Source organism: Pinus tabuliformis, chromosome 8, assembly GCF_031772625.1.
Source record: "Pinus tabuliformis cultivar Carrire ecotype Pingquan chromosome 8, CPIR1, whole genome shotgun sequence".
NCBI classification, from domain to species: domain Eukaryota; kingdom Viridiplantae; phylum Streptophyta; class Pinopsida; order Pinales; family Pinaceae; genus Pinus; species Pinus tabuliformis.
This window is the reverse complement of record NC_142294.1, coordinates 510,728,666-510,748,021: the sequence shown is the minus strand read 5'-3', so window position 1 is coordinate 510,748,021 and position 19,356 is coordinate 510,728,666. Positions and strand designations below refer to the sequence as shown.

The window sequence follows — 19,356 nt, the reverse complement described above, 5'->3', positions numbered from 1 at the left end:
AACATTTTTTATGAACAAAAAATATTTAGATTGATAAATCCAAGGAATTAAAAATTCTAGATCGATAAACCCAAGGAATTATAAACCCAAGGGATTAACGTAAAGGTATATAAACTCTAAGATAAATATTATAAACCCAAAAATAAACATGGTTGACCATTCTTGACAATGGTTGATTTTCATTTTCAGACAATCCTTGGAATATAGACTCTTAGACTAAAAACCCCAAGGAAATGATATTATAAACCCAAGAGAATAATAAACCCAAGGGGTTAATACTAAAACATTAAGGGATTATAAACCCAAGGGAATTAATTGGAGACTCTTTCAATAACATTATACCTTGTGAATATGAACCATTAAATTAAGAACCCCAGGAAATTGATATTATAAACCCAAGATAATAATAAACCCAAGGAGTAGTCTACCTAGGCTGTAGAATGGCCCTTTTTCCGGCACCGGCCGGAAAATCGTCCGGCTCCGGCTACTGGAAATCTCTCCCTCTTCCGCCTCCATCTCTCAGCTCCACCACCACCTTTCTCCGCCACCCTCCCTGACATTCCCTGACATCCCTGACCGATCGCCTGACATCCCTGACCGATCGGGGAGTAATTCCTGCGGGGAGTAATGAGCTGGAATTCATGCGGGGAGTAATTCCCTCCATTCGAAATGGTCACCCGCGCCCATTCAAGCTCTGATGCTCTGCGCTTCCGCCTCTGCGAACTCACCCGCGCCCATTCAAGCTCTGATGCTCTGCGCTTACCCCTCTGCGAACTCCTTCCGCACTGCAGCTCGGAGGCCAGGTACTCCTCGCAGGTACCCTTTGCTTTGCTATCAGTTCGCAGTGTTCATCCTTCGAAATTTCAATCGGGGTTTGTAATTCAAGGGGGTTTGTAATTCAGGGCGGTTCTTTCTGTTATTTGGTGAACGATAATTGAATTCAAACTCTTCAGGTGTTGTAACTAACTCCCCGCTGTTAATTACAGTAATCGACGACTTATACCTTTACAGTGCAGTCCGGAGTAATGTATTTGAAAACCAGGCGGACTTCCCTGACAGCAAACCACAAAACCACAGCGTGTAGAAACTTCTCCTGAAAACTCCTGTGTGTACCCTTCATGTAATCAGCCAGGACAACGTGAGAGCAGAGGCGTTCAATACGCCTCTCGACCATTTCCTTCTCATCTGACACGGCTTTTCTGTCCATTATTTCCTGTAATTGAATGAATCCAATAGGTAAAACTGCTGGAAACTGGAAACCGAAACCACTCTCTTCAATAAGTCGACGATGTTCGTACTGATCTTCTTACCGCCTCTGTCCGACAAATCACAGTAATTCAATTTTGTTTCCCATTCTTGGTATTAGGAAGAGACCCGTGGCGTCATATACTTAGACAAATTTGAAATCTTGTTTCCCATACGAAGCATTCCAGAAAGTGAAGGACAGGAATTGGCAGCGCAAACATGCCACCTACTTTTCACCCGCGCCCATTCAAGCTCTGATGCTCTGCGCTTCCACCTCTGCGAACTCACCCATGCCCATTCAAGCTCTGATGCTCTATACTTACCCCTCTGCAAACTCCTTCCGCACTGCAGCTCAGAGGCCAGGTACTCTTTGCTCTTTGCAGGTACCCTTTGCTTTGCTATCAGTTCGCAGTGTTCATCCTTCGAAATTTCAATCGGGGTTTGTAATCGGGGTTTGTAATGCCTAGGTAGACTACTCCCATTATAAATTATAATACTCTACAACCCATGGCCACAGTGGCCAGGTGGAAATCAACTGTTGTCTTTCAATGTATCATATTTTTGGCGTTGCAGATAAATTAAAATTGCAAGTGTGCAATGGAAGAGTCATTCAATCTAGGTATAGTGAAGTGAGGCATTCAGGTTTTAAAAATGTGAATTCTATCTAGGCATAGCTAAGTTGAGACATTTAAATATTTAAAAATTTCGCTTTTACGTATAGGAGGGTAATATGAGGCATTTATTTCATCAATAACAAGAATTTCTTGAAGTCTTGCCCCATTTCAGAATAACAATATTTTCACATGAATCATAATCAGCTAGTGTCTCGCCGACTGAACGTTCCATTTACTAACAGATGAACCCATCCACCATTCTTTAGGTAATTCAATCTGTACCTCGACGTTGAGGCATTTAAATATTTATAATTTTCAATTCTACCTTCAGGAGAGTACTAAAAGGCCTTGACTTAATTAATCACAAGAATTCGGTGACATATATTTGACAACAAACATCAAGCATCGGTCCACAATAACGATACGTTTTTACATGAACCATAATCAGCTAATATTCCCATCCATCAAATGTAGGTTTCATTCACTTATAGAGGAATCTATCCACCATTATATGCAGTGTCCCTATGAGTAAGCATAAAAATAGCAAATCTTAAAAGGCTAACCAAAACTAAAGCAAATGATCTATTTCACATCAACATCTGCATTTCCCAATATAATTGGAAAAAAGAAAAGAATAATCACGCTGTATAATCTTAAATTAATTTTCAGATTCCTAATTTGTTGAAACTGCGTTTATAAATCTCTCCATATGTAAGGCAATCACCATCTCCCAATTACAAGATACAACAAATATTACATTGTCATCAAGGCAAAGGCACAGACAGGGCAATATGAACTGCTTTTGAAGTCATCATTTAGCACATGCAAAAGACAGTTTGTCCTTGCTTTCTTTTAGGGAACTAACTTAAAGATGTGATCAAAAGTATCTTAGCTGCAGCAGTTGCTTTTCTGTTGAAGTGGTTTTCCTTTCATTTCAACAGTACCTATTTGGCTATTGTTCGAGGTAGTTTGGCCACCCACCCTGTGAAAACTCAACCAAGAAATTATAAAAATTGTTAACCCATCTTTAACAAGATGAATGTATTTATTGTCAAAATAAAAGTCTTGAAGCAAATACAAACAGTTCATTCCAATGAAGCTTGTAGCAATCGGTGGTAGACTCATAGATGAGAAAACACATACAATACTCTTACTACCTCTTCTTTATTTCCCTGGCCATTGTGAGGAATGCTTGCTCAACGTTGGTTGCATCTTTAGCGCTTGTCTCCAAAAATGGGATTCCCACATCATTGGCGAAGGCCTGCAGTCTCTAAATATATAAGAGAAGAGGCCTAGAATGGAAGAGTAAAGAGAAAATGGATAGGATTCTTGGATCCCTACTTGCACAATATCACACCATAAAGGTTGATGCTAAATTCTGGATGACCAGAAAGTGATAAGATATATTATAAATAAAGATTTATGTCAAAAGTGGGAAAGTAAAGTGCGAGGTAAATGGTACATGTCTTGCACAAAGAGATCCAGTTCCATTCACCAGCTAAAAACTTGCAGACAGATCTAGATGCATTTCCATGATTGTGAGAGTGCAATAATACAATTTACTATATACCTTAGCCATTTGTTGCTCCACCGCTCTCTTCTCCGCCAAATCACATTTGTTTCCAACGAGGATCTTGTTTACATTATCACTCGTATATCTTTCAATCTCATTCAACCCGTGTTTGACATGATCGAAACTATCCATATATGTAATATCATAGACAATCCGCAACAAAAGAAGCTTACAAATTATAGCTCGATTCCAAACGCTGTTAATCACAATAGCTACCTCTTTCTGTAAAAATGTAATGATGCATTAAGTAAACCTTTGCAACTGTATCAACAAGAAAAGAGATTGATTGGCATTGGGTTGAATAGAGACTAATAAACACCAAAATAGAAAGTACTTATAACAGAAATACTTTGATCCGCGCAGGAATAGTCAACCAAGATATTATTTAATAAAAATTTCTCCTATTTATCTACGAGCAAACAAAAGGCTAATGAACTTGTATGGATAACAAGAAACAATGGGATTCCGTGAGAGAAATTTAAATTCCAAATGTTGCAGCCATAAGAAGATCGCTGTGAAGATAAAAGCAGCCCTATTACAAATGTTGCAGCCATAAGAAGATCGCTGTGAAGATACAAGCAGCCCTATTACAGAGGAAACTAATATTAGTAGGAAACTAAAGATTAGATGTATTGGGCCCACATGATACTGCCCACCCTACACATCAAGGCTTTACAACAGCAACTAAGGGCCAGCCCATACAATAACACAAGGGGTTGTATTTACAAGAGACTGCAGGGCCATTTTTCCCATCGTTCCAACACCGTCTTATCCTCAACTAATGAGCACTTTTCCATATTGTTGACAATAGTTAAAACTCTCGTTAACATTATTTATTATATTTGGTTATCCACTAAAGACCTAATAGGTGGGACCCACTTATAAAGAATTTTTTTTGCCACAACAACGCTACCTCTAAAATCAAGTTTGTCTCTCTGGCTCCCCTGCCTCCCCTGTAGAGGGAACGTTCACATCTTTTTCTTGGTAGCTGTTGCAGAGCCTCATGGAAATAGCCCACCACTTTTCCATGTTGCCTTCCCTTATAATTACCCTCAGTAGGCACATGAGTTCATTCATATGTTTGAGTGGTATTCAAATAGGGAAATTGATGATGGAGCAAATGAAGATGTCATTCTGCATCCCATCAATTAAAAAGATGAGCCGCAGGAAATTGAAGAACACCACTGAAACTTATGTGCTGTTGGGTGTTTATATTGTATTCCAACTTGCAGTCTTGGGGTCTCTGTTGAGCATTCACTCTGATAATCCCTCTCCCTCTTAGCTGCAGAGTTGTGGACATGGCAACTCTTGGGTTCCTCTTCACATTTATAGTGGACTACATATGTCCAAATTACTACATATGTCTTATGCATGTTTGGTGGACTGTTTTTTTTCTTTTTACTGGTTTCCATGTGCATGTGTAGGTTTGCCTTGTACATGTTGAAGGGGTCACTCTTCTTTCTGGTTAGTTTACTTGTGGGCCAATGCATGTGCATGTGTGGAACCTAGTTCCAATCTCACCAACTTGGTATGTTGCTTTGTCAAACATTAGCAATATGTTGTTATATATATTACTCAACTCAGAAACAGACAAGTAGACTATATTTGTTGATCCTAAATTTGCTTTGCTGCATTAATACTCCTATATACAACCAGGTCATCATTATGCCATAAGAAATTTTTGTCTCCTTATAATGGCGAGTGCCACAGTGCCCATACCAGTTATCATGAATTCAGTCCTTCCCTTGCCAGTGACCTAGACCTCTGTTCAGAGTCAAAGAATCGGCCTGTACTTCTCTTGAGAAGGGACAGTGAATAAGCAAATGGCTGATGGTTTCAGACTCAACTTTCATCTTCAGTTTTACTCAGAGTGCGTCTATTAGGGCCATGCCAAGTTCGTTTTTTCAAGACCCCCCAAGTCAGGTTCTTATTCACAAGGGCTAGTCACATGAAAAGATGATTCTTCCATGGAAATTTAATACATTTCCACCATCATAAATACCCACCCAGACCTCCCATAGGAAACATAGATTTCTGTCCCAAGTGTTCCAACATCCGTGTATCACCCTGAACACTGTTTTGGACCAGATTAACGTATCCTCTTTATCTCTTAACCTGATGGAACTCTGTTGTAGTCTCTAAATATAGGAATTCCACCTTAGAGCCCTTATCCCCTTGCAGACTTGGACTGTCAGCGTTTTTCTATCCCTGATGCCATAGAGAGGATGAGGTAGCATCTGCAGCATCAACGAAATAGTAATTCCTTCCAAATCTTTTGAAACTTGCAGGCATGTTAGTGCACTTTCAATCGTTAGGTGAAAATATGATCTCTGTCTTCAGTGTAGCTTGCACAACAGTTAGTGTGCAATGGAATAACAAGATGTACCTTTGCTGTTCAGTATGCCAATCAGGGCTTTGAGTTTTAGTTTTTGTGTTCAATGCAATTCTGAGTGCAACTTCTCTACGATCACCTCTATACAGGCCACTCAACCTAACTAATCTGGTCTAACAATCCTTCTCCATGAAATTCATAGAAACACATAGAAATTGAAACTCTCTGCTATCAAATACTGGGCACAAAGAAACTGAATCAATAAAGCTTCCAACCATTGAAACAGGGTAATGGGAAAAACAATTTTATAAGAAGCCCCAAGGGTTCAAAAATAAGAATGTTGGGAAATGATGATGCTGTACAGGATGGTATTTATGACACACCATAATACATTATAATTCTTAAAGGAAATGCTTGCATCCCAAATTTTTTGCATCCTTTCGTGCTATTTATTTTTGTCATTATTGAGTGATTGATATTTTAGACCTCAAAAAAAGCATAAAAGAGGTTTTATATTTATATATATGTTGAATAACTTGCTAAGATCAAAATTTTGGTTTTGATGTCCTTGCATGTTGTTTGACCAGATTAGTTCAAAATGGGCAAGCGAAAGAAATGGCAATATATCATGGATCTTGAGGTGCAAGACCTCAAAGACAAAATTACTTTCTCTAATAAAGACTTGGTTTGGACAGAAATAAATACAAAAAACAATGGTATTGATCGTGTTGCTGTAATCCCGTTACGACGAGTTGCTGACTTTATAAAAGGAGAGGAAGAAAATCCTATTGCTCCATGTAAATTTGTACTAAAAACAAAGGGTAAACCAAAAGAAAGATCTACTGCTGCATTGCAATATGATATGTGAGTATTTAAAATATATATTGTTTCCATATTTTGAAACCATGGTTATCTTTCTTTGTATGTACTAACAATTGAAATTTTTGGTTTAGTTATTATTGTTCATTTGGCCCAGAGGACAAAAGAGGAAATCTTTCAGCTAAACGAAGGAACTCATTTGTGCAGAAGAGGGGTTCCCAATGCCACTTTATTGTGAAAGTTATGCATGAAATTCCTGATAGAGCAATATTAACTTTCAATACGTATGAACATGAATATGGGGAAGGTTGGGCTTGTCATGGTCAATGTGACACTTCAGGTGAGACCAGGGCCTTGCTTAGGCCAAATCTTTCGAGGGACATTGTTTCATATGTAGAGAGTTGTTTCTTTTTGGGAGTGCCTATTGATGTAGTGTATAGAAGCCACATTAAGAGACATGTTGACATCGATGTGGCAGCTCGAGATAGAGATTTCTTCTTATGCAGGAAAGATATTGTAAACATTTACAATAGGTTGGCAAAGGGAAATTATCAACTTCACAAAAAGGATGAAATGAGTGTAAACCTTTGGTAGTGGTTGAAGGTGATTGGGTAGAGGAAGATGGAGTTCTGGTACTTGTGTGAATCACGATCTGGAGTGGTGAGGTGGATGATTGGTCTTGTGATGATATGGATGGAATGAATGAATATGATGATTGTGTTGCCGAAAGAACCTCGCTGTGATATTTAGATGGTGTCTTATTAGTTTTCTACGTATTGGTAGAGGGAATTCGAATGGTGGGATTCCAAATGTTTCTCTCTGTGCTCTAGTCAACCATTGAGCTGGGGTAAACTGAGACGTAACACTATCTTGGGATAACTCATATTCCTCTTGATATATCAAAATCCCCTGTAATTTATGAATCAAAGATTGGACTTTAGGGGCTTCGGTAGAAGAAGAATGATCTAGCTTCTTTGGTATTTCAACAGTGGGCTCTGTTGTTGTTTTTACAACTTCTCACTCGGGATTAGGAGATTTGGAATGCGATCGAGAAGTTGGAGGTGATGGTGAGGGATGTTTACTTTTAGAATGGCCTATTAATTTGGATTTACTTGCCATTCATAGTCAGACCCTCCTTCTAGCGCCAAAAATGTTGAAGCCCTGAAAATCGTTGCTTACAACATTGGGGGAAAACCACCCCGTCTCAACCTTGGTTGGCAGCTCCTTTTCCGTTTGGTGCAATGGCTCCGACTGGGGGTATTGGGACCAGTTTCCCAATGTAAATTATGATAGTGTTGATGGGGTGATATATGATATTTCGGAGGAATGTTTAAGCTAAAAGTAATCTAATCTAAACTAATAATCACATGCATATATCCTAATTTAAACACTATCTATCTATGACTATACCCGGGAATAAAATTGAAACATGCAATCTACAATAATGTCCTAAATCAATCGGTAATAAATATCATTCAACTGCAATCGGAAGTGAAATCATTTTAAAAATAATCGTTTCATATAAATAATTAGCCGAAACGATTGTGAAAGATATATCACATAAGAAATTATTCATATATTCAGCATAAAATTTAGGCCATCACCATACAAAAGTGCAATAATGCTAACCAAGCTTTAAACTTTCATACATAAACAATTTGAAGAAAAAATATTGCTTAATACATAAACAAAACAAAATCACAAGATAAAAGTACCATTTGTAATAAGTTTTGCTCATGTGTTTCAGCAATATCGACCTACTTCCAATCAATCCAACACCATCTAAGAGTACAAAAGTGCAATTTCAGTAGAAGATGCCAGATAAGATAAAAATAAATCTTGTTCCATTCATTTCACCAAAACTTCCTCAAAGGGACAGAAGTGCATGTTTTGAAGATTTTTTTTGATAAAATTTCTGGATCCCTCTCTAAATGCATGAGAGGGGTTTAAATACTAAACTATAAATCCTAATAATAGACTAGTACAAATATAGTTGAGGAGGTTTAAACGACCTTCCTCAAATTGTGTAAAAAAAAAAAAAATTAAAACGTGGTGACTAACTCCTTTTCATTTGATCTTTGAGATCGCAGATGTCCGTCATGAGTTTGAGCTGTGTCAGTCGGTTGATCGCAAATTTCAACTACCCAGTGAACACGGCATCGGTCAATGATGGCACCATTTTCTGCGTGGAAAAGTTTAGGCATCGCATGGTCATCCACTAGCTGTAAGGTTTAACTAAATATTTCCAATACGCTTCCCAATTTAACTTGGTCATTTGCCTAATTACTTCCTCTTTTTCTCCTGTTGCCTACCTCCCTTATTGTTTGAGTTGTTTGACATTTGGAAGAAAACCCCGTACAGACTCTGCCACCAGGTTTATGCTGTGTAGATTTTCGTTGATTTTTTTAATAACACAGTTTGGTGCTACTGCTATGACAGTCATTGCCTTTTCTGCTTGTCTAAGTCGAGAATCCGGGTCTGCAAATAAAATTTCTTTATTTGACTCCTCAAGTATAGGAAAATCGGCCTTCCTCCCATCCTATGAATTCTTCCAGGTGATGAAGTCAAAAAATATTTTCAAGATTTCATCATATTCGATTTTCATGTCAATGACTTTACTCGTTAACTTGTCACTAGTCTTGCAATAAGGATTCAACTGCGAGACCTTCTGGCATAGAATTCCTTTTTGGTGCATTAGCTGGGAGTTTAGGCTGAGCACTTCGATTATAAAATAATCAATATTTGGGTTATCCTTATACTTATCTGTTAATGATTGTATATGTGCTTCCTTTTCTGCTAGGTTGGCTTCATGTTTTATTTTCATCTGCTTGAGTTCTTGCTAGAGTTTGGCTATTTGCAATTCTGCTTGTTGGTTAGATTTTTCTTTCTTTAACTGTTATTCCAATAGCAAAATTTTATTTTCCTTTTCTCTAAGCAACATTTGTACTTCTGTTGCTTTGTCAATAGTCATTGTAGCGTAGGATCCTACAAACTAAGACAGTCTATTAAGGTTGTCAGATGGGTCAATGGGTGAGTCTTTCTAGGCAATATCCATCGGTTCATTATTGGGAGTAGTAGCAATTGTAGCATCCAAATTCCTCTTCTTTCTCTGCCTTTTGACAAAAACTTTGTGGGTTGGGCTATAGAACACATCCAAAGGAGGAATCTCCTCAATTCTCAAAACAATTTCGGAGGTGGGAGTGGCAAGAATATGCTCTACCCCTTGAGTACTTACAGTTTTCTCTACTGTAATTTCTAGAGTTGTTTCGTGTTGCAGATTCTGCGGCTTAGGTGCTTGTTTCTCTGTATGGAGCTTTTTATTAAAATGCTCCCATTCTTTCCCTAAATCAATCACCAGGGGTTTTTGATCCAGGATACTTTCTCTTATAGATGTATGAAAAGAACCACATGCAAAATTGCAACTTAACATAGAAACGTGCACATAAGGAAAGAAGAAGAAAGAACATAAAAGGCACAAAAAGAAGACACCAAGGCTTGATAACAAAGTTCATCCAATTCGAACTATCTCTTCGGCACCACCTCAACAATGCGGAGGCCTTTATACTAAATGGCAGGAAAGAAGAGAATTACAATCATCAACTGCATACAAGAGGCTTATACCTCCATTCTAACAAATGGCTATGATATGGAGACCTCAGATGGAGAAGTGGGCAACATCAAAGCATCTATGGCACTGAAAGGGGTGGAAAACATCTGAAACTTGTCCCAAACAAACAAAATGCACTACCAAACAAAACATCGTGCTACAAATTCCTCACCCATGTTTTTCCAACCATCGTGCCTTTATAATGGGTATTTTGGACAAAATACCATTTAAATCGAGGCTGTATTGGTTCAAAAGAGAGGCAGGTGGAGTAAAAGCATCGGTGACACAACCGACCCTTAAAATCATGGAAAATTTTAGGGGCTAATGTTCGCCCAGTGGGCTAATTTTCCATGATTTTTCCAGAAAAAAGATTCGCCAATTTCCAATTTTATAAAAGACGATTCGCCCAAATTTTAGAATATAAAATTATTTTACCTTAAAAATCGCCAACATTATATAGAGACTATATATAAAATAATTATAAATTTGATTAATTTTACAAATATATCAATAAACATTTATAATTTGAATATTAGGGATTAGTGAGATTCGCCAATGTTTTAAACTTCAAGAAAATTTTCCATCCTTAAAATTTTCCTTGCTTAAAATGGCCTCTTTATCTTTGAAGAGATAAATACTAAGAATTACTAAAATCTGGCAAAAAAACCATTTACCGAGACTTCAAAATTTGTTAAATCGGGCATATTTCTTATCAGGTCTGGGTCCAACATCGCAATCGACATATCGGGGCGCATAGTCCTGTTAATCGGGGATATCAGTGTCGCTCGATCACATTGGCATCCCGCTCACCTATCGGCCCGGTGCTTTATCATCGATCGCATCGCAAGTCGGCCCCTGCCATCGCCGATATATATATATATCCCTTCGATCTGATTTCATTTCGATCCGTCGACCCAATTTAATCGGAGATCGGCGATCGGGGTTTTCCCTGTGCCCTTCTTAAGTCTAACTCCATGAATCCTCCGATTGCAATTTTTTTTTCCTCTTAAGGCTTAAACCCATTTTTAAAGGAAAAATCCTCATTTCTTTAAGGAACAAAGCAACCTTCCTTTTGCAATAACTTCATCATCCGAACTCACATTGAATCACTGTTTGCACCATTGGAATCAGGATGACGAGATCTACGCTCTGGTCCTAAGTTGACTTCATTATGAGCACTTTGATTTCTAAGATTTTCTATGCCACTATATCTGAAGATCCACCTGGATCAATCCTCCCCATTGAGGAGCTTTTGGACCACCAAAAGCTTTTCATTAGTCAATTGGCAAGTGAGGGAATTGTTCCCTCCTTTCTCTTTCTCCATCCACCTGGCTTTGCTAGGGTGCATTCACTTGAAACCAACTCGAAGATATTCTACATATACTCGCCGTGAAGCCCTGGTTCTTCTGTCAAGGATGATGTCTTTGGGAAACTCATAGATATATTCTAGTGAAAAATCATCGACTGTAGGAACTATGCCCACCTCATCAGCGTCCATGATCAAAGGTGGTTCATACAACTTTAGGTTCTCCACATTCATTATTGAGTACATCTGCATATATACCGGCAAATTAAGATGAAAGGCATTATTCCCAATCTTCTCCAAAATAGTGAATGGTCCATACCAGATCGGTCACAGCTTCTTTCCTTCCCCCTTCATCTTGTCTTTGTTGATGTGGAACCACACTTTGTCTCCCACTTGGAATTGATGGTTGACTCAGTGTTTATCATGTCAAGCATTGTAACGGGCTCAAATTTTCTCCAATTTCTCTCGCACTGCTTGGTGAATCAATTGGATTCGCTGAATGAACTATCGAGCTTTGTCCCTATCATTACATCCACTGGAGCCATCTTCCCTTCCAAAGACCATATCAAGAGGGTCCTTTGGTAGGTAACCAAAACATGTCTCGAATGGTGAACGCTGCGTAGATGAATGCACTTCTCAGTTTTAGGAATGTTGTACATAGGGGAGATGCTCATCCCACAACTTGGGATGTTTCCCACAATAGCCTCATAATAAGTGTACCATGGTACATTTTACAACCTCTCTCTGTCTGTCAGTCTGCGGGTGAAATTCCATGTTTCTTTTCAATTTGGTGTCCATCATCCTCCACGAGCTAGTCCAAAACTCTCCAAGAAAGCGAGAGTCTCGATTTGACACAATTGATGTGGTTAATCCAAAGTGGACCCAAACATGATGAAAGAAAAGAGAAGTATTCTGCTCTACAGTAATCTGCTTTTTACAAGGCATAAGAATACACATCTTGCTAAAATGGTCATCGATGACATAAAAATAGTTGTGACTTTTCCTAGACAAAGTTAAACCTCCTACAAAATCCATTGACACACTTTCCCATGGACGACTCAGAATAGGGAGTGGTGTGAAGAGCCCAAGTTTTATATTAGAGGGCTTTGAAATAGAACACATCACACAACCCTTTACATAGCGAGTCACAATGTTTTTCATATGAGGCCAAAAATAAAATCTTTGTACATGAGATAAAGTCTTTTCAACACCAAAGTGTCCAAACACAAGAGAGGTGTGGTCCTCTCGAATTACATGTACTCTTTCCCTTATGGGAGTACACAATTTACTAAGGTGATACAACAATTTCCCCTGCAAGTGATAGTTGTCCACCTGTGAACCATGGGTTAGTTTTTCATAAATCTCCTTAAAGTCGTCATTGTTAGCATATTGTTCAAAATAAATCTCAAAAGATAACGAAGCATTATGAAAAATAACAGAAGCAGAAATAGGAGGGCGAGATAGCATATCGGCCACTTTATTGCTAGTGCCCTTCTTATACTTTATTACGAGATGAAATTGTTGCAGAAATCCCTTCCACCTGAAATGACGGGATTGCTGCAACTTGGTTTGTGACTGAAGGTACTACAAGGGCTGATGATCTGTATGAATGATGGTCTCCTTTCCAATTAGATATTTGTTCCACTTTTTCACACTTTGAACCAAGGCATAAAGTTCCTTGTCATAGGTGGTATAGTTTATCATAGCTTGAGAAAACTTCTCATAATGGTAACAAATCGGCTTCTTTTGTTGCATCAATATAGATCCCATGGCATAACTGCTGGCATCGGTTTTGATCTTGAATGGTTGTTGGATATCGGGTAAGGCTAAGACTGGCGCGGTGCTGATATTTTCCTTCAATGTTTTGAAGGACTTTTGCTATCTCCTCCCCATTGGAAGACCTGTTTCACAATTGTCAAGGTGTGCAAAGGTGCTACAATAATAGAGAAATTAGCAATAAATCTCCTCCAATACTGGACTCCACCTAGAAAGCTATGGACCTTAGTTATAGTAGTAGGCTTAGGCTAATTTACAATTGCTTCAACTTTAGAGGGATCAATTTTTAACTGAACATGACCAACAATATGACCTAGGTAACCCAAAGAGGTTTTCCCGAACTCACACTTTGACAATCTTACAAAGAGTTTTTCTTTTTCAGCACATCAAGCACTTTTTTTACATGACACACATGTTCAACCCAACTCTTACTAAAGACTAGTATATCATCTAAATACACAAGAACAAACTCATCAATGAAAGGTTGAAATATATCATTCATAACTCGCATAAAAGTGGCTGGAGCATTGCAAAGCCCGAATGGCATCACCATCCATTTGAACAACCCCTACTTGGTCTTGAAGGCGGTTTTCCACACGTCCTACTCCGCAATTCTGACCTGGTGATAGCCACTGTGCAAATCCAACTTTGTGAAATAAACAACACTCTTTAATTGGTATAACAAATCATCTATGTGTGGAAGGGGATAGCGATTTTTCACCGTGATCTTGTTGAGCACGCAGTAATCCACACACATCCTCCAGGTGTCATCTTTCTTTGGCACTAAAACAATCGGCGAACCACACAGAGAGGTGCTTGGCCTGATGATGCCTTGGTCCAACAATTCCTGCACTTGTCTCTTGATTTCCTCCATCTCAATCGCCGACATCCTGTACATGCCAATATTTGGCAGAGGGGCATCATGCTGTAGATGGATTTCATGTTGGATTTCCCTCTTCAGAGGTAATCCCTTCAGTTCCTGAAACAACTCATCATAATTAGAAATCAATTCAGTTAATTCTTGTTTATTCTCCTGATCGCAGCCTTGGAAAGCATAAACGAATTCTACCTCTTTTTCCCTTACAACCATAAGCATGCATCCTTTACTAGAATTCACCAATCTTTTCATTTGTCCAGCGCTTACAAGGCTAGCATTAATTTTATTTTGATGAGCCCTCACTATATATTCTACCCCATCCTTGGTGATTTGATATTTTTTCTCATGACGAAAAAAGATTGCCTTTCTATCATATAGGTATGGGCTCCCTAACACCATACCATAGATATCCAATGGTATTACATCCAATTCTACTTCATCTACTAGCTTAGACACAATCACAAATTTGACCTCGCACTACTGGGTTACATTCAATTTTGCTTTATCATGTATCCATCCTAGCGGGTAAGGTTTCGGGTGTGGTTTTGTCTCTAAACCGAGTTTCTTTACCAGGGATTCTGCAATTAAGTTTTCTTGGGACCCAGTATCAAACAAAGTTTCATATTTGGTATGATTTACAACAACTCTGATATGAAATAATTCGATTCCTTTTCATTAATTAGAAAGGGACTCATCTACAGAATTGGTGCGTTCATGCGATTTAGAATTAACGGGAGGTGTAAGAGTACCTTTTCTTCTTGTTTTTGTGATCAGCACTTCATCTCATGAATCTAATCCAAGGTCTTGTTGGGTTGCTGCCACTATCTTCTGCTTCCCTTTTCCTCCATACTTCTTTGGACGCTTTTCTGGGTGCCGCTTCCAATAGTGTTCATCATCGTGGCCTTCCTTCTTGCAGTGATTGCAATAAGGCCGCTCTCCTTCTTTGGTTGCTACTGTTTTCTTCTCCTTCCCTTTCCATTTTGATTTGTATTTGCCATTGGGAGGTTTGAACGGTGGATTTTTGGACTAATCATCTCTTTCATTCTTGCCCCTATTCTCAATATGAATTACTTTTACGTTGGCCGAATCAATAGTGGTTGGTTCAAACAACAATAATGAATATGTAATATAACTATGCAGTGAGCCAATATACTTAGTTACAACTTCAGGTGTACAAGTGCAATATCCAAATTCAGTGCTTGCTTCCTAAATTCTTCTATAAAACTCTGACCATCCTGCCCTTTTCCTTGCCTTAAATATTGCCCATTCATCAAAGCTTTTTGCTTTTATCTTTTTGGTCAATTTAGTGTCCTAAATTTCTCTACATAAATTATCAATCTGGGTATCATAAACTGATGAAGTGTAGTGCACTATATGTGCTAGATGACCCTTCTTACTTCAGTGTTTTTGAGTTTTATGTTGTTTTGGGGTTTTGATCCTTTAATTCCTAATGATTTACATTGCACTTAAAAAAAATCTTAAATCTACTTCTACTAAAGAAATGAAATGAGGACTAAGAGTGCTTTAAGTCAAATTTGGAAGTAAAGCTTAATCAAGAAAAGGAAAATAGAGTTTCTATTTCTGCTATTTATTATTGATTCCAAATCATGAACTAAAATAACTTAAGAGTGAAATTGCAACTACTATCTAATCAATTACAAAAGCAAAGCTAAATGAAATATTACAACTGAAAATGAAATTGAAACTATCTATGATGAAAATAAAACTAAAATGAAATACTGAAACTAAAAATGAGATTACAACCACTGTTTAGTCTATTGCAGAATCAAAACTTAATTAAAAACTGAAAATGAAATTGCAACAAAACTAATATGAAAGACTAAGACTGAAAATGAAATTGCAGCTAATCTACTATGGAAACTGAATGAAGTTCTTAGTTACTCTGCTTCACAATTTTGGGAGAACAACTTCCTTGTGATAACATTTTGAGGAATTCCGTACTTCATCATTGTAATAGAAAATAAATACAAAAATGCAGAAAAGACTCATTACATAAATGAAGTATTCAACCACTTGGTTTAAGATGAACCATCAACCAGAAGGGATTTTTAGAAACATTCACTTACAATATGAGTCACTAAACTAATAATAAAATGGCAGACAATAATGGCACTGATCAGTTTTAACTAAAAACTTAAAGACTAATGAATACCAAATGAAATAAATTACTCAACACTACTGAACTCAACTTCAAGCTACGGATAAGAAACTAGAAAGAAATGAAACAAAAGAACTATTTTGTACTAAAATAAACTATTCTGGGTTAATAAGAAGATGACAAAAACTGCATTATGAACAAGGTTAGAAAATGATTATAAACATTATGGAAAAAAACACAGTGAATTTACGGTTAAACTATGAAAGATAAAACAAAAATGAAATTTAACCTTAGCCAGCATAAGGGCCCTCGAAAACTGCTCAGGTTAAAGGTACTTAATCAACACTCCAACAAATGATTTCAGGTATCCATGAAACACACAACCTTCATATTAAAAATAGAGAATGAGTTCTCAAAATTACAAAGCAGTAATCCGAACTTAACACTTAAGAAAATTCGAACTGGTTCTACGTTCTTCACACAGGTATTTATGGAGAAATTATACAACTATTTTAAGGAGAAAAATGAGCTACAACAAAACACGTAGGTAGACAAGCATACAGAATTCTCTTCCTCGGTTTCTGGAGACATAAATCTAAGGTAATGGCTGTTGGATTCAGTTTGCACAGGTGGTTGATGAAGTTCGTGGGCTCAGAAAACTGTTTCGGATCCCATCACTGAGAAACATGTACAAAACAGAGTCTTGTTTGCTTGTCTCCTCGTTTGACTTCCCTTTGACCGGAGTCTTCCTTGTCAACCTGGGCTAGGTGAATAGGACACGATCCATGCCATGATGTTTTCCAGGTTGCCCATGTAGTCAATTTCCCCTCTTGACACCTAGAACCTGTAAAAGCGTGGAAGTAGCCGTGGAATAGCCGATTAGCTGCAGAATGTGGCTATGTTCAGTAGCTAAAAGACAAAAACTTATTCAAATAGCAAACATAAAAGTATAACAAGTAAATCACTAAAATGTTCTCCTTGAGGCAATGTATAATGGTTATTGATGATAAGGATGCATTTTTCATGCAAAAGAAAAGAAGAATGGATGAGAAAATTTGCTAAGAAAAGGGCAGTTTTGGAGCTCAACATACCCCCACTAAAGGACTATTGAATGACCCCATGTAATCAAAATTGTGAGCTTCCTCCTCCTACTGCATTTATTCTAATACTTCAACCAAAAAATCCAACTTCCTCTTCTTACTTTTCTTTGCACCAACTTCCATCCTTGGCTTCCTCATGAGAAATTTGTACTTGAGGTTAATAAGTGCCCTGTTTAGCTTCTTATTCTTCCTTTTTAGTTTTATGTTCTTCTTGTGCCATAAACCCAAGTGAAGCATAGTGTTGTCTGGATAACCTTATCCAACTTGTTATGTTCTTTTAAGGCTTCATTTTCTCTTTGGATGTGTCTATTCAAAACTTCTAGCTCATAGATCTCTTGTTTAAGTGAGCTAGTTAATGTTTCTTGTGAGGTGGCAGGCTGCTCTGGATTAGCTGAAGTCCTTGGGTCTACTGATGTACTATTTTCTCCAATGACTCTATGTAGTCTTAAATTTGTTGTTCGATTAGATCAATGCCCGGAGAAACTCTTCTTGGGCTGCCCTCAAAGTTTTGTGGAGGAGAGTTCTGTGGGCTTTGTTCATATGGAATATTGTCAGGGGACTGAGTTGGAGTTTCTCCCTCTAAATCTATAAACTGGGTCTCTTTTGATTCATTTTCTTCACTTTGCCCTGGAGTCTAGAACTCCTCCTCAAGTTTTGGGAGCCTATGTTCTCTTCTTCTGTAACCTGTTTCCTCTTTCCTTTCTCCTTATCCTTCTTGATTTGTTCTTTGATTTTGATTAGTCTCTCAGAAAGAAGTTGTTCATCCTCCTTAGGTAATGAAGGTTCAGGAATATGCCTATGGATTTCTTCAACTTTTTCTTTCATTTTTCTCCTCTGATTAGTCTTCTTTTTTATCTCTATTAATTTCTTAGAAATTGGTTCTTCTTCGTTGTTTTTCTGTGTTGAAGTTTTAGGTGTGCTTTGAATGGTGAGACTGGTCTTCCTTCTCCTACTTCTTTTTACAGGACTTCCCTCAGGAAATTCTGGAGCATCTTGGAAGACGTTTCTTACCAAAAAGTCTTCCCATGTGTCCCCTACACTTCTCAAATGAAATTCAACTAAAATCTTCACTAATCCATGGTGATATAGAGTGGTTTCTACTGAATCAACTTTCTTTTGAACATTTGTTTCCATTCTTCTCAAACTATTCAATAGGAAAAAGGGTAGATTGAGGGTTCCATCTTCTACAAAATTCATTAACAGTCATATATGATATACATACATAGAACCAAACCTCCCTTCGCATGTAATAAATTTTTGGAAAATTAACAACATGCTACTCCATTTGTTTTTAAGTGTAGAGATTGGAATCCCTTTTCTAAAAACTGAAGTTTCCATACCTGGATCTTTAAGAATGACCTTCCAGGATTCATCATGAAACTCTTTGTTCTTAAACCACCTTTATCCTAACCTTGGGAGTTCTGTTGCTTCAACAATAAAGGACTCGGTAACTGCAAATTTGATGTCACCTATTTCCACGTCCATTCCATCAAATGACCTAGCAAAGGATTTAGTGATTTCTTTATGGTAACCGTTGAATTTTTCAATGAAAAAAAACCAACCAGCCTTTTGTAACATTCCCTTCAGCTGCGGATAACCCTTCTTGTATTTAACCCGTACGGGCTCAGTTCTAACAATAAGCCCCATCACTTCTGTTTTTGGCTATTCTTCAAAATTCCCCTCACTATCTGAGAAATAGAGTGACAGCGTAAAGAGGACCGTGTATATGAAAATGGAGCAACTGGTACATAAAAACAAAATGACTATGGATATGGAAACAGGATGACAGAATGTATGGAAGCAGGTTGACTGTGAATATAAAATATAATGAATATATATATGGAAACAGAGTAGCTATATATGTAAACTGTGTGGAAAATGGAATGACTGTATGCACAAAGTATATGGAAACAGAGTGACTGTATGCACAAAAAGGCTGCAGAAGTATGAGAGAAAAACTTAGTGTAATAAATGAACAATTAGGGTTT

At 37.7% G+C, this 19,356-nt stretch overlaps 1 protein-coding gene across 1 annotated transcript; it reads right to left on the bottom strand.

The window, feature by feature from the left end:
• Window positions 1-2,488: 2,488 nt before the first annotated feature.
• Window positions 2,489-19,015, bottom strand: LOC149236333 (ras-related protein RIC1-like). Its single transcript, XM_089368849.1, has 5 exons — window positions 18,931-19,015; window positions 17,113-17,177; window positions 3,430-3,654; window positions 3,017-3,120; window positions 2,489-2,841 (listed from the first exon to the last, which is right to left on the bottom strand). The coding sequence occupies exons 1-5, from the start codon at window positions 19,013-19,015 to the stop codon at window positions 2,748-2,750; spliced, it is 573 nt and encodes a 190-aa protein (XP_089224975.1). The 3' UTR covers window positions 2,489-2,747.
• Window positions 19,016-19,356: the final 341 nt, after the last annotated feature.